The following is a 23230-nucleotide window of genomic DNA, read 5'->3' on the forward strand; positions in this document are numbered from 1 at the left end:
CTAGCCAGCAGTGCCCTCATTCCTGTGAATGAAAAACAATCACAACTTCTACTTAAGTTACATATAGATATGGATATACTATATTAGTTTCTATTTTTTTAAAATTCTTTCACGCAATGTGCATGTCATTGCAAATGCCAGCATCAGCTGCCCATCCCTAACTGACTTTGAACTTTGTGCTTTCAGGGCATTTCAAAGGGCAGTGAACTACACCATTGTGGGTCTGGAGTCACATGTAGGTAAAAAAAATATAAGATTTCCTTCCCTTCAGGACATTAATGAGTCACATTAGCTTTACAACCCATTACCGAGATACCTATTCCAGAGTAATTTAGTGAATTCAAATTCCCCCAGCTGCCATGATAGCCTGATATTCTGGATCACGTGCCCAGTGACATTACCACTACCTCCACTGTCTTCCAAAATAAATCAACTTAGTTTAATGTTAGTACTGCTTTCTAGAATATATTCACAATGATTAGCTTTTTCAGCAGAACATTATTATCAGAAAAACTTAGTGATAAATAGCAAGTGGGTGTATTTTTCTGCAATAATTTTGTATCCATTCCTGTGAACAACACAGAGCATCTAAACGTTCCTAAGTCACAAAGATTTATTTATGCATACTTACCCAAAGCCACACACTCATCTTCACTTAGTTTCTTCACATTGACTACTTCTTTTTCATATTCAAGATATTCCAGAAACATTTGGATTGGTAGTTTATAGTTTTTGTCCTCCTCAAAATGAACCGTACTTCTGGTGTTTCCTTGTCTATAATTATCCAGCAGTGTTTGAATTTTTACAACTTCCCTTTCCTCTAGTCGCAACAAAGTAGCCAGGTCCTGCCAACAAAACAACATCAAAAAATGCGAAAAGGAACAAACGGGAGGTTAGTGTTAACTATTGTCTGTAAAGGTTTAATGTTTCCAGTGTTTTCTAATGGCATAATCACTCCTCTGGAAGCAAAACATACTCGAGGAAACATTCACTGAAGACATGCTAACAAAAAGTATAAATTAAATTCCAGTTTTTTTTAAAATTACCTTTACAATTTAAACACTATTTACATTCAATCACACTGAATTTACCTTCACACAATTACTCACATTGCTAAATAAAAACCGAAAGAACTGCAGATGCTGCAAATCAGGAACAAAAACAGAAGCTGCTGGAAAAGCTCAGCAGGACTGGCAGCATCTACGAAAAAAAATAATCAGAGTTAACGTTTCGGGTCCGGTGACCCTTCCTCAGAATGGGTTATTTTCTAGACAGCAGTACTAACATAAAACTAAGTTGATTTATTAAGTACATTTGTCAAGATTTGCTATCTTTTTAAACATGCAAAATTTTCCTGCAATGTGTACTGTTCAGCCCTTCTCCATTCACAGATGCTAACCAAACCCCAAAGAGAGGTGAAACTCCTCTGTCATACTATTTTCAAAATGTTTGTACCCCACTTTGGTCCTTCAATTGTGCTGTCCTGAGGAAGGGTCACCAGACCAGCAACGTTAACTCTGACTTTTTTTTCCTTCAGATGCTGCCAGACCTGCTGAGCTTTTCCAGCAACTTCTGTTTTTTTTACTTACATCGCTAGTTTTGGCTACACCATTCTCCAAATCTTTAGAGTTGAGCTTGTCCACACACGTATAAAGGTGAAGCAGTTTCAGCTGGCTGAGACAAAATTGCAACAATCCTTCATCCACACTTTCAGGATCTGATAAAGTCACATGGGAGAAAATGGTGCATTCAATATAGAATTGACAACCCACTATACATACTTTGCTGACCATTTTCATGTCAAAAATAACTGTGCTGAGCAGCACAATCAAGAAAAGCATGCATAGCTGCACCCACATTTAATCCTAGGTGTGTACTGGAATTGCAGATCTCACACAAAGAAAACAGTGTCATTATGGAGACTGGAATAATCGGCAAGGGTTCTGGTCCCTCCTTACTGTCAAGTAACCTCTGAGGAAAGTGCAAACCAGTCAAGAATCACGCTCGGCTGTGATGTCCCCAACATGGTGACTCAGTGGTCAGCGCTGCTGCCTCACAGAGCCAGGGACCTGGGTTTGATTTCACCCTCAGGTGACAGTCTGTGTGGAATTTGCACATTCTCCCAGTGTCTGCATGGGTTTCCTCCAGGTGCTCTGGTTTTCTCCCAGTCCAAAGATGTGCAGGTTAGATGGATTGGCCATGCTAAGTTGCCCAGTGTCCAGGGATTAGCCATGGGAAATGCAGGGTTACAGGGATAAGGTAGGCTGTTTCTTCAGAGGGTCAGTGTGGATATAATGGGCCCAATGGCCTCTTTCCACACTATAGGGATTCTATGACTCTCTGATCAAATAACCTGTCAATGTTCAGCTGCCATGACCAGGCCATGCACATGAAGTCCCATTGCCCTCAGTGCTGGAAAACAGATTTAGGCTAGGTGGCATAACAAGTAGAATGGTAGCCTTCTTCACCATAAATTTTTGTATATTTTACACATTCAGAAAGAAGGTACATGCAGGGTTGTGAGGAATCAGCTCAAGAATGTTGTTGCCCCTTAAATGGGCATCCAGGATTAAATCACAATACTCCAACTGAGGTTTAACATTGAACATAATTCCTTGCTTTTACTCTGTGCCTCTAATTATAAAGAGAGGGATTCTTTTGGTTGATTTTTTGAATAGTAGTAATTTGTCCTCAAAGATCTCTGCAGCAATGCTCCAATTCCATGAGTCTGTCATAATTGTACAATTTAGTTTAACTTGCCCATTTTCTAACAAAATAGATCTATCTGCAGTAAATGTCACCTGCCTTGTGTCTGCCCATGTCCTCCTGAAATTTGCTAGTACCCTTCTCACAGTCCACCACTTGTTAGAGTTAAGTGCTCTCTCCAAGTTTTGAAATTATGAACTGAACTTTGGTCTTCTGCACATAAATTTATAGCAAAAAAAGAGCAGTGGTTTGACTATGGTAATAAGTGGGTGTGGGACCTTTATATACAAGGATTTTTCCTTCAGAATTATTCACTATTTTCTGCATTCTGTCCGACAGGCAACTGTGTATCCACACCGTCGCATTGCTTTTAAACCCATGAGCTTTAATCCTGCTAACACTATTATGTGGTAGTTTAGCAAAAGTCATATACTAAAAGAGAAAAAAGTGTATTTACGTAGAATTTTTCACAATCACCAATAAACTACTTTGGAAATGCAGAGATAGTAGGAACTGCAGATGCTGGAATTTCTGAGATAACAAGGTGTAGAGCTGGATGAACACAGCAGGCCAAGCAGCATCATAGGAACAGGAAGGCTGACGTTTTGGGCCTAGACCCTTCATCAGAAAAATCAGAAATGCAGATATTGTAGGAACCATGCAACTAATTTGCACAGAAACTCCTGCAAATATTGATGTGATCCTGAGCAGACAATCTGTTTTGTTGATGGGCTTATAGAGATTGACAGAGATACCAAGGATAATTACTTGCTCTTCATCAATCTGATGCCATGGAATCTTCTGTTGTGCCAGGGCTCTAGGTTTAGCATCCCATCTCAAATACAACGACTCTCATAACGCATCACTCCAAGTACTGCACTGGTTTAAAAGTAGGATTGCTACTGAGATGGAACGCTTGCAATATTAACCATATTATCCTCATTGACATTTATTTCAAAAATGAATTCAATTATAAATTAAACACATGCTTTGTCTTCAACTCATCCAAGCCGACTGTTCCTGATTAAGCCAAGTATATTGTCCTGAATTAAAGTTTCCTTACCACTAACATGAGACTGACTGGTCTACAGTTACCAAGTTTGCTCCCTCCCTATTTTGGAACAGGTATCATTTGTACTCCTTCAATATTCTTCCTTTAAAGGGACTCTCATGGCACAGTGGTAATGTCCTTATCTCTGAGTCAGAAGGCCCAGATTCAAGTTCCACCCCCACCAGAGGTAAGATATAATATCCCTGAACAGGTTGATTAAAAATATTGACTCTTCCTTTAAAATTGTTTTAACATTTAATGCTTATAGAAGACTTGTGGGTTACCTTTTCTTTACCCACCAATTAACATTTTCACACACTCTCTTTGCTGCTCCTATTTTCCATTACAGGTACTCCATTTTTCAGTATTCAGCTTGGATTCTCCAATACTTTTTGACATGGTCATTAATTAAACTTTGCAGTTAATTTAAAAGCTTTGTTTGTAATGAACACTTACTTAATTTTTATGTAATTATAATATGCAAGGCTGCACCAGTTTTAAACAGTATTATTCATTCATCTTAAAGAAAAAGCCCACCCACAGCCTCCAACCTCATCGTACCCCAACCCCGCACCGTCCGCTTCTATCTCCTTCCCAAAATCCACAAACCTGATTGCCCTGGTCGACCCATCGTCTCCACCTGCTCCTGCCCTACCGAACTGATCTCCACCTATCTTGATCCATTTTCTCCCCCTTGGTCCAGGAACGCCCTACCTACGTCCGTGACACCACCCACATCCTCCACCTCCTCCAAAACTTCCAATTCCCCGGTCCCCAACACCTCATCTTTACCATGGACGTCCAATCTCTATACACCTGCATTCCCCATGCAGATGGCCTAAAGGCCCTCCGCTTCTTCCTGTCCCACAGGCCCGACCAGTCCCCCTCCACCGACACCCTCATCCGCTTAGCCGAACTCGTCCTCACCCTCAACAACTTCTCTTTCAATTCCTCCCACTTCCTACAGACAAAGGGGGTGGTCATGGGTATCCGCATAGGCCCAAGCTATGCCTGCCTCTTTGTAGGTTACGTGGAACAATCCTTCTTCCGTACCTACACTGGCCCTAAACCGCACCTCTTCCTCCGTTACATTGATGACTGTATCAGCACCGCCTCGTGCTCCCACGAGGAGCTCGAACAGTTCATCCACTTCACCAACACCTTCCACCCCAACCTTAAGTTCACCTGGACCATCTCTGATACCTCTCTCCTTCCTGAACCCCTCTGTTTCCATCTCTGGCAACCACTTGGAAACCGATATCCATTTCAAGCCCACCGACTCCCACAGCTACCTAGAATACACCTCCTCCCACCCACCTTCCTGCAAAAATGCCATCCCCTATTCCCAATTCCGTCGCATCCGCGCCCAGGATGAGGCATTCCACTCCCGAACATCTCAGATGTCCTCGTTTTTCAAGGACCGCAACATCCCCCCCTCAGTGGTCGAAAACGCCCTCAACTGTGCCTCCCGCATTTCCCGCAACTCATCCCTCACACCCCCTCCCCACAACAATAACCAAAACAGAATCCCCCTAGTCCTCACGTACCACCCCACCAACCTCCAGATCCAACACATCATCCTCCGACACTTCCGCCATCTGCAATCCGACCCCACCACCAAAGGCATTTTTTCCTACCCACCCTTATCTGCTTTCCGGAGGGACCACTCTCTCCAGGACTCCCTTGTCCACTCCACACTCCCCTCCAGCCCCACCACACCCGGCACTTTTCCTTGCTACCGCAGGAAGTGCTACACCTGCCCCTACACCTCCCCACTCACCCCCATCCCAGGCCCCAAGAAGACGTCCCACATCAAGCAGGTGTTCACCTGCACATCTGCTAATGTGGTATACTGTATCCGCTGTTCCCGTTGTGGCCTCCTCTACATCGGGGAAACCAAGTGGAGGCTTGGGGACCACTTTGCAGAACACCTACGCTCAGTTTGCACTAAACAACTGCACCTCCCAGTCGCGAACCATTTCACCCCCCCCCCCCCCCCACATTCCTCAGACGACATGTCCATCCTGGGCCTCCTGCAGTGCCACAACGATGCCACCTGAAGGTTGCAGGAACAGCACCTCATATTCCACTTGGGAATCCTGCAGCCCAATGGTATCAATGTGGACTTCACAAGCTTCAAAATCTCCCCTCCCCTACCGCATCCCAAAACCAGCCCAGCTTGTCTCCACCTCCCTAACCTGTCCTTCCTCCCACCTATCCCCTCCTCCCACCTCAAGCCCCACCCCCATCTCCTACCTACTACCCTCATCCCGTCTCCTTGACCTGTCCGTCCTCCCTGGACTGACCTATCCCCTCCCTACCTACACTCACCTTTAGTGGCTCCATCCCCGCCTCTTTGACCTGTCTGTCTCCTCTCCACCTATCTTCTCCTCTGTCCATCTTCTATCCATCTCCCCCCTCTCCCTATTTATTTCAGAACCCCCTTCCCCTCCTCCATTTCTGAAGAAGGGTCTAGGCCCAAAACGTCAGCTTTCCTGCTCCTCTGATGCTACTTGGCCTGCTGTGTTCATCCAGCTCTACACCTTGTTATCTTAGAAATAATGATATTTGATTTACTCTATGTTAAAAGATTCTGTACTCTCAGATTCTACTACAGTCACCAAAATTTTAGACTTGAAGAGACAAACTCTAGTTTGTAGAAAACTTGAAGAATGCCTACAAAAGTAACCCATGATACTGAATGAAAAATCCTCAAAACATAACAAATCAATCTAAGGTCCCGAAACTCCAACATGCAACTTATTGATTGGCGTAGCTACTATACATATAAACTACCCATGAGGCCAAGAAGGGGAGTGGGAACAGGCTAATCAAGCAGTTTACAGGTTAAGTGGTATAGAACAAGAATCAAAATACACAATAACATGACCAACATTTACAAATGTCTTACCACAAAATTTTGTTTAATAATCAGGTAAATCACAAAAAAGATGCACGCAAATATAATAATACTGTTCGCCAATATAATCGGAGTGAAGAATAGAGAAAAACAATGTTTAAAAAAAAAGGAGGACTCCAGGTATATACTTATTTGAATTCACACCTACCTTGATTCATTAAGCTGTCCAACAATGCCTGAATTAAATTTGTTAAGCAGGACAATGGGATATTTTTACTCGCCAACATTTTTTCTAAGGCCTGCATTTGTAAGAAAAAAAAACTTGAAATTACAAAATAGGAAAAAGAGTTTAAGAAACTATTTTTTAAAGATGATTTAATTACCTGTTTTTTCATGGCAGGATATTTAATATCAAGAAGATGCATCTTTATTTCAGTTTCCATATTTTCTGAAATATGGATACACAATAATAGTTTGCAAAATTAATTAAATGGAAGACACAAGCTTTCACAGCAACAAGTATAGTTATTGACCTAAACATTATGGGACAGAAATTAGTCTCAGGCAATGGTGAAAACAGGCAGAAACAAATCAGCCATCATTATCTGCAGCATCTGATATTTAATTAGTCAATGGAATTAAATACCTGACGCTGCGTATAATGGATGTTGATTTGCTTGTTTTACAATACTATTCCAAGGCAATTTTTGCTCCTGCTTCAATTAACATGTATCAATATACTAAAATTCAGAATTAACTCAACTCAAATACTAACAGCAACATGCATCAAGTTCTACAATTTTCAACTCCTCGTGATGTGAACCCAACTTTTTCTATGTATTTCATTTGAAGCAATAATGCCTTACTCTTGTGTTCATGAATTTAATGTGCACACAAAATTTAAGTCTACATTTCTGCCAGTTTGTATTTACAAAGTTGCTAACATGAATCCATCTTGACAAATACATCAGTGTTACAAAATCCTGCATGCACATTGCAATCTAGCTTAATCAGAATAAGACATTCTCAAAGCAGCAATTCACAATTTTGTACTGAACATTTTACTACTGTATTTTCATTTACAAAGGTACTAAAATCTGACCAGTGTGCTCATAAACTATTTGATTAGGTGATATAAACAATGCTTTACAACTACAATCAGTTAAATACAGTAACTACCTGGATTTGACACTTTGGCCTTCAACAAAGTAGTCAGCCGCTTCAACAGATGCATATCCTTTGCTCTTTCACTCTTCTTATCACTGAAAAGTAGTATGTGCATTAGTCGCCCTTTTTCTCAAAAACTCATTACAAGGATAAAATAAAGAACTGTGATGCTGCAGACCTGAAACAAAAACAAAAATTGCTGGAAGAATCACTAGGCTTGAAAAAGTTATTCATCTCAGCTTTCTTCCCATAGATGCTGCCACATCTGAGTTTTATCAGCAATTTCCTTTTTGTCTCTAAAAAAGGATGTCTCATTCCATTAAAATCAAACACCCAGAAAGCTTTATTTATTAGAAATACTTAAGTAGAATACATATTTTAAATTTGTATCAGTAAGCATACATATTTAGTTCTAAATACATAACTGCACCTGAATAACTCCAAACATATGGACAAAGTACTCCTTCCACATATCAATAACTTACAGTAATTGTTTCAAAATGTCATATCAGTCTTGAAAAATGTTGAATCTTTTGCATTTTAAGATATAAATACTGATTTACACACTAAGGGTACAATTTTGTTTAGCAGGCCATCCTATCCTACCATTTATAATGTTCTAATTGCTACGTAATGGTCATAAGGTGGTGAAACAAGATCCTAGCTGGTCTTCGCTCTATAAACATTAGTAATTACAGCTGAGAGGAGAAATGTGGATTTTGGTTGTGAAATAGTGCCTAAACAGCCAACTAGATAACTCAAACAGCAGCACAACACATATCACATATCAGCTATTACTTCGGCAACACTGGTTATTAACCCAGTAGCCTGAAGTGGGTAGGAAAATGGATAAACGGTTGCAAGATATCAGAGTTGACAGGTTACAGGCATCAGGAAAGACAGTCAGAATCAGGCTCTTCTCAGGAAAGCCAAAAAGACAACCTCACTAAAGATCATTAGAACTATGAAGAAGTTTGATACTTTGAGTGGAGTATGTTTTCACATGTGGGAGGAGTTCAGAACCAGCAGTCATAAACAAAGAACAAAGAACAATCTTAAAACAACTCAAAATAATTCAAGAGAAGCTTCTCTACAGAAAGAGAAGTTGGACGTAGCTTAGGTAAATAACATGGATGCATTTAAGGGAAGCTTCATACATACACGAACAAGAGGGAACAGAATTACATGTTGATACAGTAACAAAACCAACATTGATCCATTGTACTGAATTGTCTATTTCTCAGTTCTAAGTTTTTGTGGTGGGGAAAAAAATGAAACAAAAGTACCTAAGAGCAAGATGGAAAGGAACATTAACGGTTTTCACGTTACCATCCACTGGATCAATTAGACAAATCTGAAAGGTTTGTGGCTGCCAGCCCTGGCTGGTCACATTGTTCAATCCCATAATCTTATATCCAGGATACAATAACCTAAAAAAAAGGCACATTTAAAGAGTTATAAAATATCCAGAATACTATCTAATTTCACAATATACAGAAGGAAAATAATTCAAAACATTCAGATGTGAATATATTTCTACCTGCAATAAAAGTTTTTGAAGAACACCATTAAAAAAAGGTTTAAAGTATATGATTTTTGGTCTGTCTAGTCTGCCCATTCAATTCAACCATTTAATTCCCATATCTTTATACCATTTATGAAATTTAATAACTGAATTCCATCAAACACCAACAATTATTTCAATCTAATTACCTGCTTGAATCACCAACACTTCACATTTGTTCCACAAAGAAAAAGAAATTTGCACCCTAGCCTGGAATTCTCCACACAGTAGAAAAAAAACCTGTGCTTCTTAACTGTTTCACCATTGAAAATTTTATCAATACATTGATTCCCACAATCTTAAAGGATTGCATGTTGAGAAGAAACTCTTGCAATAAATAATCTGTCCTTATTCCTTATCAAATTTACATGTTAAAAAAAATCATGTCAGTCAGTACTATTAAGTATATGTCTTCAAAATAGTAGAAGCCACATTTCAGTTTAAATATAAATTTCACCCAAGAAAGTAAAAATAAAAATTAATTTGGATGGAAAAGAAACCCACAAATGAACAGGATCTATTAGTTTCACCTAACTCAGAAGATAGTGTTTCTCAAATTGCTCATCAGCAATTGAGTCATTTTAACCAAATAACATGTAAACTTGTTTTAAAAAAGGTTTCCCCTTAGTTGGTTTCCGTTGAGTTCAGTAATTTTTTTTTGGAACAAAAGCATGAAAAATGCATGCAATTCCATGGCGGAATACAAATTGTCAAAATTTCGTGAACCACCTTTAAAGACAGAAGTCTTTTCTCCCCACACACATCTCTCCCTTAAAAATATGCAATATTCAAGTTTAACAGAAATACTGTTACAAAAATGCTTAAAATTGAAAACCTGCTCCATTCACCTATCCACTCATGCAGAAAAAGCATTTACTAGGTGCGACAAAAAATACCATTTGCAGATATTGCTCCACTTTACAGACCTGCAGTATTTTCCTACATTAAATGCCCCAACCCTTGGACCTTGCTGAGTGCTCCACACTTCCAGGATTCCTCTCCTTGGGGCATAGATCACCAGGAACTGAGCCACTCGTCTTAGGCCTATAGGACTCCTGAAAGGTGAGAAGTTGCTCTTCTCTGCTTCTCTTTCATGAAGATCTTCTAAAACCTGGATCCAGCCAACCTGTGCATCACGATATCCTAGCAAACGAAACAGAATTTAAAACAAAACACAGAACAGAGCAAGAGCATCCAGTCCGAGCAAACTCAAATGAACTGTCTTTAAGATTAAACTTTTATTTAAACCTTTTACACATTTCACTCTCCTGCCTAGGACCAAGGGTGATTTTTAATTATGTTCTAGGACTAAGCGTACAATAATGCAGCTGCTCAACGCATCTTTTCTGCTCTCTTTCTAATACAATTACATGGGTTGAAGGGAAGTGCCAGCAGACTGGAGAATTGAAAACATTAAAACAAAAACAAAAGGATGGAAAGGAAACCTTGGGACAAACAGCCCAGTTGGTTTAACTTTGGCTTGGGAAGCATTTACAAACAATCATTACAAACGATACAAACGAGAATTTTGCAGAGCTGCAGAGAAAAGACATCGGAGTGACACAAGGTGAACTGTTCTTTCAGAGGGCTAGCATATACCATGGCAGACCCCAATGGCCTCCTTCTGCACGTAACTAGTCTATGATTCTAATCATCAAAATTTAACCATTACTTATGTAGAATCAAGTTGATCTTTCAGTAATTGAGACATGATCCAAAAAAATGAGAAAATAAATTAATGTTTTGTTCAATTGTGGTCTGTAAAATTCCATTCTGTCACAACATTTGCTCTGTGGTAAGTGGGAAGTGTAATGTGCCCTGGAATCAAAATAAACAAGTACAATAAAATATCAGTTTCATGGTTTTATTTATGATAGAACAGATGTTAAGTCCTTTGAACTGAAAACAGCTTTGGGTTTCAAGCCAAAGCTACTTCCTAAATTGGCTTACTTTTGTTACTTAAAGTATGTGACAAGCCTAAATATGCAAGTTCTGTACGAATTTTGTATGGTTATTTTGATCTTTGTAATTTGTTGTGCTTAGCAATATTATTTTGTCACCTCAATGTTAACACACTTTGGTATAGTAATCAAGGTGCAAGTCTTGGTAAAGTAGTATTTGTTTAGTTTGCCAGAACAAAATAGACAGGAATGTCTTTTTGAAGTGAATGTAGTTAATTTAGTGAACTAAAACATACTGATAAACTTAAGACTTCTAGAAAATTCCAAAGTGTATTCGTTAGAACATTGATCATCAGAACACTGGCCATTAGAATTTGACACTACATATCCTCTAAGCAGACACACAGTTAACTATATTAGTGCCTCTTTATGTTGGTAGAGATCCATGAAGCAAGTAAGCTAAGTGACTGACATCTCAAGGAACTAGTCAGGAGAGAGCAGGAAGTGATATCAATAAGACAAGCATTCCAATCCAGAATTATACGTACATTCTTATTCCATGCTGTCCATGCATTGGCAAGCCAGAGTTAGCTGGCCAGTGGTTTAAGCCATAACTCATGGCAGTTGAGTGTGCAAAGATAAAGGAAGAAAACAGGAGAGAACTTCAGTCAACAGGAGACATACACCCAGTCAGCCAGAGGTCATGAGCCAGTGTTCCGATGTGCACTGCCTAAACCAACTGCCTTATTGAGCATCATTCTTTTGTACCTTCTGTGACCAACTTAATAAATTCTGAGACACTTGTGACAATACATTTGTGCCTGGAATGGTTCTGTAACTAATCAGGACTAAAGGACCTTCTGGATCAGCCCTCTCAAGCTCAGTTTATAACGGTAATTGAAAAGAGTCTTATGGCACAATGGTAATGTCCCTATCTCTGAGATAGAAGGCAGAGGTTCAAGTCCCAACTGCCCTGATATGTCATAATATGTCCAACATGTAACAGGTTGACTAAAATAATTAGTTGCAATTGACGTGTCATAAAACGAACCCCAAATCTTAGACTTGTTGTACTACTGCATCACCATGTGGGATACAGTTCACAGTCAGCTACTTGCAATTTGTCATGTTCTATTTCTACCGTGTGTATAGACTTAATGTAATCAAAGTTTACATTTTAGAAAACAAAATTTACTATATTAATGAAATTTCTGCTGTATACTTTCTACAAAGTATCCAAGGCATTTTGCAGGATAATTAATCACCAACAATTACACGGTATTCATTGAAAAACAATGGGATAAGTGAAAATTAAACTATTGTTTACAGTGAAATAGATAATCATAAGCACATGAATTGATAACTAAAATCTTCAATCTTAAAATTTAAATCTTTAAATTTGAAAACATGAGAAATTGATATTCCAATTACTGTTGAAAGAACTGTAGATAAAATGTCAGCCTCACCTTTCCACATGCGTATTGCCACACCTCTTGCCACATCTAATAAAGTGATGCGCCCAAAATCATCTGTCACAGCTGCCAGGGTATTGCAAGGCGAAAGGCAAATATTTTCTCCACGCCGACGAGAGTCTGGAATACCAAACCTAGAAAATAAATAAAACACAAAGCACAGCTTACTAGCAGCTGCGACAAAATTACAACGAATCAGAAGTTGCTGTTAAAGCTCAGTGGGTCTGGCAGCATCTGTAAAGAAAAAAATCCAGAGTTAACATTTCAGGTGTGGTGACCCTTCCTCAGAGAGGGTCACTGGACCCAAAACGTTAACTCTGATTTTTTCTTCACAGATGCTGCCAGACCTGCTGAGCTTTTCCAGCAACTTCTGTTTTTGTTCCTGATTTACAGCATTCATAGTTCTTTCAGCTTTTATTACAACAAATCATTTCCATTCATATAAATAGGTGAAGAAATACTTAAACAGGTCAGAGGAACAGCCCACCAAACTATGTAGCATGCTGGTCAGACAACACCTGGAGTACTGTTTCTAGCTATGGTTGCCACGATGCATTAAGAAGCTACAGGTGGTATAGCAGAACCAATTTCTAGGATAGGGCTTTAAACTGAACAGTGAAGGAGTGGGTTCAGCTGCATAGAAAATTATAGAAAAAGTTAAAAGCAGGGGAGGCCTCAGCAGAGATCATTAGTTTCCAGAACAAGTAATAGGTCAGAGAGTATGGAAAGAGTCAGGAATCTAACTTCAGACACAGCATGTAAGGAGACAACTGTGAAAAGGGGGCAATCAACAAAGGACTGAGGGTGCTGTACTTCAATGCACAGCATGCGAAACATGATAAAAGGAGCTTGCAGTGCAGATTGAAATTGGCAGGGATAATGTTTTGGGTATCACAGAGAAGTGGCTGCAAGGGGATCAGGGCTGGGAACTAAACATCCAAGGATACATGCCCTATCGAAAAGGATAGCCAGATGGGCACAGGGAGCAGGGCTGCCTCATTAGTAAGAAATGAAATTAAATCAACAACAAGATGTGATACAGAGTCTAATAGCATAGAATCCGTGTAGGTAGAGTTCAGGAACCACTAAAAGCAAGACGACTCTCATGGGAGCTATATACAGGCCTCCTAGCAGTAGTCAGGATTTGGGACAGAAAATAAACCAGTGGATAGAAAAGGCATGTAAGAAAGGCACTATTACAATAATCATGAAGACTTCAATACGCAGGTGGACTGGGAAAATCAGACTCGTGGCTGATCTCAAGAACGTCCATGTCTACGAGTTTTTTTTTTAAAGAGCAGCTTATGGTCGAGCCCATTAGGGAACAGGCAATTAAAACGAAGTGATGCAGACTTGATTAGGGAGCTTAAGGTGAAGGGACCCTTGGGGGCAGCAACCACAATATCATAGAATTCACTCTGCAGTTTGAAGGGGAAAAGCTGGCCAGAGTTGATCGGAAGGGAAGCCTATCAGAGAAGATGGTGGAGCAGCAACGGCAGGAGATTTTCAGGATAATTCAGGAGGCACAGCATTAATTCATCCCAAGGAAGAAAAAGCATACTAAAGGGCAGATGAGGAGAGTATGGCTGACAAGGGAGGTCAGGCACAGCATAAAAACAAAAGAAAAAGCATACAACGTGGTGAAGATTAGTGCAAAGCCAGAGGATTGGGAAGCCTTGAAAAGCCAACTAAAAAAGCAGTATGGGGAAGAAAATGAAATTAATGAAGATAAAAGAAGATTGTAAGAGTTTTTTTTAGATGTATAAAAAAGGTAAGAGGCAAGAGTAGTCATTGGACCATTGGAAAATGAGGCTGGAGAAGCAGTATTGGGGAAGGAAGAAACAGCGAGGAACTGAATAGGTACTTTGCATCAGTCTTCACGTCAGAAAACAGCAGCAGAACTTCAACAGAGTCAGGGGGAAAGAGGGGGGGTTGTAGTGGCCATCACTAAGGAGATGGTGCTGGGGAAGGTGAAAGATCTGAAGATGTATAAATAACCTGGACCAGATGGAGTACACCCAACAGTTCTGAAGGACATAGCTGAGGAGATTGTGAAGGCATTGATGATAATCTTTTAGGAATCACTGGAGTCAGGGAGGGTCCCAGAGGGCAGAAAAATGGCTAATGTAACACCGCTGTTTAAGAAGGGAGGGAAGCAGAAGATAGAAAACTACAGGCCATTTTAGCCTGACCTCAGTCATTGTTAAGATTTTAGAATGACTTGTTAAGGATTAGATTGCACAGTGCATGGAATTGCATGGTAAAATAGACTGAGTCAGCATGGCTTAGTCAAGGGAAATGGCTTAGTCAAGGGAAGGGAAGGTCATGCCTGTCAAATCTGTTAGAATTCTTTGAGGAGGTAACAAGCAAGTTAGACAAAGGAGAGCCAGTGGTCATGATCTACTTGAATTTCCAGAAATCCTCCGACAAGGTGCCTTTTTCAGGATGGCAGCTGGTGACTAGTTGAGTTCCACAGGGATCAGTGTTGGGAACATTATACATTAGTGATCTGGATGAAGGAACTGAGGCCACTGGAATGTATTTGTAACATATTTGAAATACATAACAATTTGTTATGTATTTAGAATCCTCAAGCGTTAATGAGATTCCATTTATTTATTCGGTTTCTTAATGTTGAAAGAATGATGACCAGAGGGAACACATTTAAAAGGGACTGGCAAAAGAACAAGGCGCAACATGAAGGAAACCACTTACACAATGAACAGTTAGATTCGGAAGGCATGACTTGAAAGGGTGAGGGATACCAATGTACGAGTAGCCTTCAGAAGTGACCTGGCTAAATATGTGAAGAAAAATAATTGCAGGAATGAGAAAAGAGCAAGGGAATAGGACTAACTGGATTGCTCTTCAAAAGAACCTGTACAAACCCATTCCACGAAGGAATAAATTCTGAATTCTACTCATTTTTACACACACAATAACCTCCTCCTGTGTAAGATATCTTGCAGTATTCCTGGTGACTTTTATCCATAATGGTTCATGTTGCAAAAACAATGGCTTCACAAGGTTATTACAAACAGTTGGAAAACATCTGATAAAGGTGACATATCTGAGATCTTAACATTCCTTCTTCTATTTTGTTGTTAAAGCCACATTTACCCACCTTACAGCAAGAGGGGTTGCTGGCTCAACTTTTGGTTTCTGTTTCTGCACCAGTTCTTCTTCATGCTTGCTTTTCCAACCAAGCCATCCACTAGAAAGCACACCAAGAAATTTTCATTAAAAAAAAAAAAAAAATCAGTGTCTGGCAAGCTTTATGCAGAACATAAATCTGCCAACCAAACAGTCATTTGAAATATTACCTTTACAGAGTTAAAAGAACCAAACACTTGGCATTCTTAATCAACCAACCAAGAAAAGGCACTAGCATAGAAAGAAACACCTGAAATGTTTTACCAATCTTATGAACAATGCCATTTTCGTGACACAATTCTATTTAAAGCCTTTCCAACACATTTAAAATTTCTACTCTAAATACAAGATTCTATTACTAAATATATTTTTGATTGTATGTAAATGCTTTGTTATATTTTTGTAACGAAAGACCTGATAAAGGACAACTGTATTATAGACACGGGCATAATCCAACATTTATTCCACCCAACATCCAGGAGAACTGGTAAAAGGTTATGGGAAACATCAATTCAACACAAGCCAAAATGTGACCAGTACAACAGATGGACTTAAACAGCTCATTAGGATGTGAAACAGAACAGAGGATGAGTAAGTTGTGTTCATTAACTGGAAAAGGAGATATTATGAATTGCAGTCTCGTCTTCTCCAGAAGATGATACAACTATGCATCACATCTAAAAATTAATCATGCAATATGCAAACCTAAATAGAACACAATTCAAAAACAAAGATAATTCAAGATTAAATCAGAGCAGCGAAATAACGCATTCATGAAGACACAGGTAATCAAGGTTATCGAGTCAAAGAAGTTTCAAAATTGAAACAAAAATAATCTAGCAGTAACTTAATTGCTTTAAATTTAATCTTAAGAAAAATCAAAGAAAACTGCTTTCTTACCTAGCTGCATTAAATAAAGCTGATGTAAGCTTGCTAGCAACTGCTAAAGCAACATGCGATAGCAATGGCTGGGTGCTACCCTGCAAATGAATAAACAAAAAATGTTTTATCAAAGTGATGGAAGTGTCCTTTCAAATGCTGCAACTACGTTCCCTGTTAGTAAATCAATTAATTCTAAATTGAAAATTAGTTATGCAAAACACATTCAAATGAACAATTATTTCCTGTCAAGATGCTTATTTAAGTTCATGCATTTTCTAAGACTGAAATCTTAAACTGTGAGAAACTCAAAAACTCACCTCCAAAGCATAGAAGAAACCAGCAAATGGACCAGATCCAACTGTTACATATTCTGACATAGCTGGTGGGCTGCTTTTTACAGTGGCATTAAATCCACCTAAAACAGAAGCAGTCTTCAACTGATCAAATGGACAAAGTGTCATAATACCTAGTGCAAAACAGAAAAACGTTATAAATATATTAAAGCATATTCCATTGTGAATATAACATTAAAAGGCATAATTGCTCGAGCATATTAGCTTCAGTTCTGCTCACTTCTCAAATAATTGAGTGAAGAAATTAAAGAAAATACAAGCTTGTCAGGGACATTGTAAACAGATCGATGGAAATATATGCATTACATGTGCATTGCTTTCCAAATGATCTTCAATTAAAGCTTCCTTCAGAGTTGCAAGAATACAAATAAAACCAGGAAAGGGCAGCACGATGACTCAGTGGCTAGCACTGCTGCCTCACAGCACCAGGGACCCGGGTTCAAATCCAGCCTTGGAATAACCTTGTGAGTTTGCACATTCTCCCCATGTCTGCATGGTTTCCTCCCACAGTCTGAAGATGTGCAGGTTAGGTGGACTGGCCATGTTAAATTGCCCATACTGTCCAGGGATGTGCACGCTAGATGGATTAGCCATTGGAAATGCAGGGTTACAGGGACAGGGTACAGGGCTGGGTCTGGGTCTGGGTGGCATGCTCTTGGGAGGGTCAGTGTGGATTCGATGGGCTGAATGGCCTGCTTCCACACTGTAGGGATTCTATGAATGCATTTTTACGATTCCACCAACATAACAAAGCGTTCCAAAGCCCTTCAAATCAGTTCATTCCTTTTACATCTTGGTCTCTTTTAATGACCTAAGTATGGCAGCCGATTGCACAGCACAAGATTTCACTAACTGCAGGGAACTAAATTACCATAATATACGGGGTTATTCAGATGATCAATATACTTGAAGCCTATCAATAAAGATCAAATCACTTCTGAATACGAATGCAAATCCTGAAGAATATTTTAATACTAAATGCACCATAGATCACCAAATTGGAAATAGATTATAAATTAACACTGAATCCTGTGGGAATCAGTGCTCCAAACCGAAGTTAGCTTACACAGGGCCTTCTTCAGTGGTAAACAAGGTAAAACATCATTCCCATTGAAATTCATTACCACCTGTACTTTAAGTGGCTAAGTTCCTACATTGTTAGATGCAATAAGAACAAAATAAATTTAAAAGTAAAGGTGTAATATTCAACAGTACTCAGTACTGTTAGGTAACTGGCCTCCCAAGATTACCTGCACTGACTGTATCTGCCATTAGATGAAATCCCAGACTCAATTCAAATTCAGGAGGGCAGTGAGGACCCGGGAAGACAGCAAAGGGATGCTAGATCTGAAGACTAAAGGGCAAGAATGGGGTGGTGCAGTGGTAGTGTATCTACCTCTGGTGAGAGATAGCATCTGGAGAGGGTGATTATAAAACAACCAAAAACAAATGGAGATGGGAGACAAGTCTGGGGCAAAGGGAACAAGTCCAGATGAGGTATAGGGGATAAGACTAGGGTTGACATGAGCCCCAAGATAAGGGAAGGCCAGGATGAGAGTACAAGTCCAAGACAAGTGAAGGCTGGGAAGGAAGTTTCAGGGGTGGAGCTAGACTACAGACGAGAGGTTAGTGGGAAATGAAGAAGCCTGCCACTGATGCGGCAAGGGTGGAACAAGCCAGGAGATTAGGCCAGGCAGCAAGGCCAGGACAAAGGCAAGATTCCTTGCCCATGACCAGAACAAAAGGAAGAGCTTGTGTCTGGGACAGTACCGGGCACTGATGTGCGACGGCAACAGATGACAACAATTCCAGAGCAAAAATGAAAAAAAGGTCCGGAAGAATAAACAACTTTAGGACAAAATAACAATAAGCAAGGCAACGTTAAATAAAAACTATCTATATGACTCAAGTAGTTAACTACTTTCCAGGGTTTCAACAATTCAGAGCTTCTTTTCCCATCCCATTCTATATTGAGGCATTGTACTTAAGTATGTTTGACCAATCAAATGGGAAATTGCTCCAAATTATTTCAAAGGAGGCAGTCAGATGCTACTACACTTTGAGCCACAAGGTTGAACCACTGGCGACATACAGAAATGTAATTTTTCCCCATATTTGGACCAGCATCCCATCTCCACCTGATAGTCAGTCATAAGTTAAACTATGCTGTTAATGTCTACAGATATTATCCCACAAAGTTAAGCTTTATGAAATACTGTCACTTTGTTTTTAAACAAATGGATAGTTTCATTACCAATGCTTGCATGGTCCACTATCATATCAACATCCTGCAGGCCCCATTTCTTGTAAGTTAATGGTGGAGGTTGTACACTTTCAGCACCTGAAGCTGCAGCTGTAAGAAAGTGTAATGTACCAAGAAAATTAGCAAAATATACTACTTTGTAAGGAACTAAATTCATTTATTTTGTGCAGTAAAATAAAGCACCAAATTCACTCATTACAGTAGGAGTGTTAAACAGTTAAAAAAAACAAATTCTACCAGAGATATTGTAATTTTTAGTAGTGTGTTACTACCAAATTGTAGAATGCCACCAGGAAACCAACAGCAAGTCTCTACTCGTTCCGGTGAGAGATGCTCCAGAGAGATGGCCTAAAGATTGGAAGTACAGTTTTAGAGCTAGATTTCTAGTTGCAGTGGGTTGGTGGCTATAAAATATGACATGCAGTAAAAAAAATCCTCAGGATATAGGCATTGCCCAACAAGACCAGGATTTATTTCTGGTCTTGAGCTGCTCTAGAGAATAAGGTGAAGTTTTCCGTGCTCTACGGCTCATTGAGCTACTACAGTCTATGTGATGAGGCTCTCTCAATACAATATGAAGCTTAAGCCAGATGTTCCACAACATTGTTGGGTCAATGTTTTTACAAATGTATGAAATTGGAGCAGAAGTTAGACATTTGGCTCCTCGAGCCTGCTCCGCCATTCAACAAGTTCATAGCTGACCTGTTCATGTTTCAAATTCCACACTCCTGTCTATCCCTAACAACATTTGATTCCCTTAATGCTGACAGGTGAGAATTTACTTTAGAAAGGATTCCTCTAGTTAACGTCACACCTAAACTAGGATTTCCAGAACCTGACAGCACCTGGACTAGGGCCCAATGATGATCTAGTCAAAACACAGTACTGCAGTCACCTTCCTCAGTCTTGAGAAATCGCTCATGATCTATCACTACCAGACCAAGGTTATACTCTCTCATTACCTGACTTATTTATTGACTCCTTTTGACCTTTCCTTTTACCATTCACCTATAAATACAACTGACCAATGCTGATGGGTCTGGAATCTAGTTACAAAAAGTAGACGGTAAATCTTACATCTTACAAAACAACTTCCAATCCAGCTCCTGAAATAAAAATCACCTAGACTAAGCAAATGGACTGTAATGATTTAAAGACAACGCATGCTTTTTATTTTTTCATCTGTAAAATATGAGAAAACACACACACACACAGCATGTGTGTCTCTGGCAGTTTCATGCATTTCACTGCATAGAACGTAGAACAGTACAGCACAGTACAGGCCCTTTGGCCCACGATGTTGTGCCGAACTTTTACCCCAAACCTAAGGTCTATGTAACCTCCACCATTACCTTATACTACCATCCATATGCCTAACTAATAGCCGCTTAAATGCCCCTAATGAGGCCGACTCCACTACCCTCTCCGGCAATGCATTCCATGCCCCTACCACTCGCTGAGTAAAGAACCTACCTCTGACGTCTCCCCGATATCTACCTCCTTTCACTTTAAAACTATGTCCCCTCGTAAAAGCTACCTCCACCCTAGGAAAAAGTCTCTGGCTGTCTACTCTATCTATACCTCTGATCATTAAACCTTTTTTCACAAAAAATGATTTTCCAAGTTCAAGATTCTTCATAAATGAACTGTACAAATACCGGAATTCTACCGCAGTATGTGAGAAGCTTACAAATATGGGAACATAACATTGATGGGGTTACAATAACAGATTTCCTCAAAAAATAAATTGATAGAGTCATGCAGCATGTAAAGTGACCCCTCAGTCCAACGTATCCACACCATCCCAATCTGACCTAGTCCATTTAGCCAATATCCCTCTAAATCCTCCCTATTCATATACCCATCCAGATGCCTGTTAAATGTTGTAATTGTACTCACTCCCACCACTTCTTCTGGCAGCCTGTTTCAGACACCCACCACCCTCTGCACAAAAAAGTTACTCCTCAGATCCTTTATAAATCTTTTCCTGCTAACATTAAACCCATGCCCCCTAGTTCTGGACTCCTCTCCAGAGAGAAAAAAGACCTTGGCTATTCACCTTATCTGTGCTCCTCATAATTTTATAAATCTCTACTAGGTCGCCTCCTAGTCTTCAATGCTCCAGGGAAAATAAGCCCCAGCCTATTCAGCTTCTCCCTATGCTCAAACCCTCCAGTCCTGACATCCTTGTAAATCTTATCTGCATCCTCATGTTTGACAACATCCTTCCTATAGAAGGGCAACCAGAATCATACACAGTATTCCAAAAGTGGCCTCACTAATATCCTGTATAGTCAGAATATGACATGCTAACTCCTACAGAATGTCATGACCAACGAAGGCAAGCATGCCAAATGCCTTCTTCACCACCCTATCTACTGTGGCTCCAGTTTCAAGGAACTGTTAGTGACAGCCTGTTGCCTTGACAGAATACCACTCATTAACTCCATTTCTCCCACATATGTTGCCTGATATTTATATTTCCAGCATTTTGCTTTTATTTCAGATTTCCAGTATCTACAGTACAAAGCTTTTTTTCCCCTGAATTCAAGCATCAATTGCTAAAGCCCTTCGCACCCTTGGTCTCTTTGTTCAGCAACATTCCCCAGGGCCCTGGTTTCACTCTCACTCTCATAGACCTTCTGACCAGAGGTCAGCAAGTTCTCAATGCCATAAGCGCCACAGCAAATAATGGTAGTTGGCAGTAATGGATGCACTAAAAGCCCAGGACCTTCATGGGGCTTCAGACAAAAGGTGACTGTAGGTGAGATGGGGATTGCAGGAGAGAATCACATGGAATGGTCAGGAGGCAAAGGCAAGATGGTGGTTTTCAGCAGTCAATCCTCTCCTGATGCCTGGTTCCTTCATCAGGCACTGAGTACCTAAAAAGGGATCCTGCCCCTCTCAGGAAGCTGCTGGCAAACCTAAAAGGATTCCCAACCTTCTGAGGGCACAAGAAAGTACCCCTCATGTACTCCTATTTAATCACTGAACCACCAAACCATGGAGGGCTTGGGGGAACCATCAGTTGGGAATCCGCATCAGCCCTTTCCACTCCAACTTCATCAGAAGAGGTTCTTCTGCAAGACCAAATCAGGGCCTCTACGTGAATAAATGGGCCCCAGTCACCATTTTTTCTGCTGTGATGATATCTAACACCGCCCCCCTCAACCCTCCGCCCGTTTCAGGTTGATGGTCCTTCACCTGATGAAGGGCTATTGACCAGAAATATTTTTCAGTGTAAATAATGCCTGATCCAGTGAGTTTTCCCACACTTCATTTCAGGATTTGGATTTTGGGGACATTGAACTACATTTCTAACAACCCCATCCCACAGTGGGGCTTGAAAGATGCTGGAATAAAAGAAATTCACATTTAATTTTAATAATTTTACCAAAAGCACAAATAATGCAACCATATTACTAAAAACATTACCTCTTGCTACCTGGTTTCTACAGGCCCGAAGAGACTGAAAAAGGCTGAATCCATCTATTGTTACAAGGGCAACTGGATATAGGATACTCAATTCTTCATGCTTGGAAATTCAGAAAAAAAAATTACAGTCGTCAGTAATCAAGCAAAACATCTTTAGAGTGAATTATAAATCTCAGAGGTGTTTTGGCTGTAGTTTTTCCTATCTTCTCCACAAGTTGTTCAAACACTTGTGCAGATTTTGTCTGTCTGTCTGTCAGTCAGTCAGGTGACGAAATAAGGTGATCAAATATCTTCTACTCAACTCTAGACACCAAGCAAATATACCCTTTCAGGAATTTCTGAAAATCGGACACCAAAATCATTTTGCACTTTCCCAGTAAGAAATCCAAAGTAGCTTCCCTCTATTAACTGACGAAAACCACA

The 23230-nt window shown here is 39.9% G+C and overlaps 1 protein-coding gene across 2 annotated transcripts in view; it reads right to left on the reverse strand.

Annotated features, from left to right (window-relative positions):
* The window catches only part of rab3gap2 (RAB3 GTPase activating protein subunit 2 (non-catalytic)), a 92667-nt gene that overhangs the window by 33951 nt on the left and 35486 nt on the right, over positions 1 to 23230 (reverse strand). For both annotated transcript variants that reach the window (XM_048600704.1, XM_048600703.1), the window contains exons 8-20: positions 22808 to 22907; positions 19364 to 19462; positions 17074 to 17222; positions 16775 to 16854; positions 15846 to 15935; positions 12716 to 12855; positions 10275 to 10491; positions 9071 to 9214; positions 7797 to 7879; positions 7001 to 7065; positions 6826 to 6916; positions 1590 to 1717; positions 632 to 845 (exon numbers count right to left, since the gene is read on the reverse strand). In XM_048600704.1, the coding sequence (XP_048456661.1) occupies positions 632 to 845; positions 1590 to 1717; positions 6826 to 6916; positions 7001 to 7065; positions 7797 to 7879; positions 9071 to 9214; positions 10275 to 10491; positions 12716 to 12855; positions 15846 to 15935; positions 16775 to 16854; positions 17074 to 17222; positions 19364 to 19462; positions 22808 to 22907 (1600 nt within the window). The remainder of the gene's footprint in view (positions 1 to 631; positions 846 to 1589; positions 1718 to 6825; positions 6917 to 7000; positions 7066 to 7796; positions 7880 to 9070; positions 9215 to 10274; positions 10492 to 12715; positions 12856 to 15845; positions 15936 to 16774; positions 16855 to 17073; positions 17223 to 19363; positions 19463 to 22807; positions 22908 to 23230) is intronic.

The sequence above is a fragment of the Rhincodon typus genome, chromosome 9 (assembly GCF_021869965.1).
Source record: "Rhincodon typus isolate 14 chromosome 9, sRhiTyp1.1, whole genome shotgun sequence".
NCBI classification, from domain to species: Eukaryota; Metazoa; Chordata; class Chondrichthyes; order Orectolobiformes; family Rhincodontidae; genus Rhincodon; species Rhincodon typus.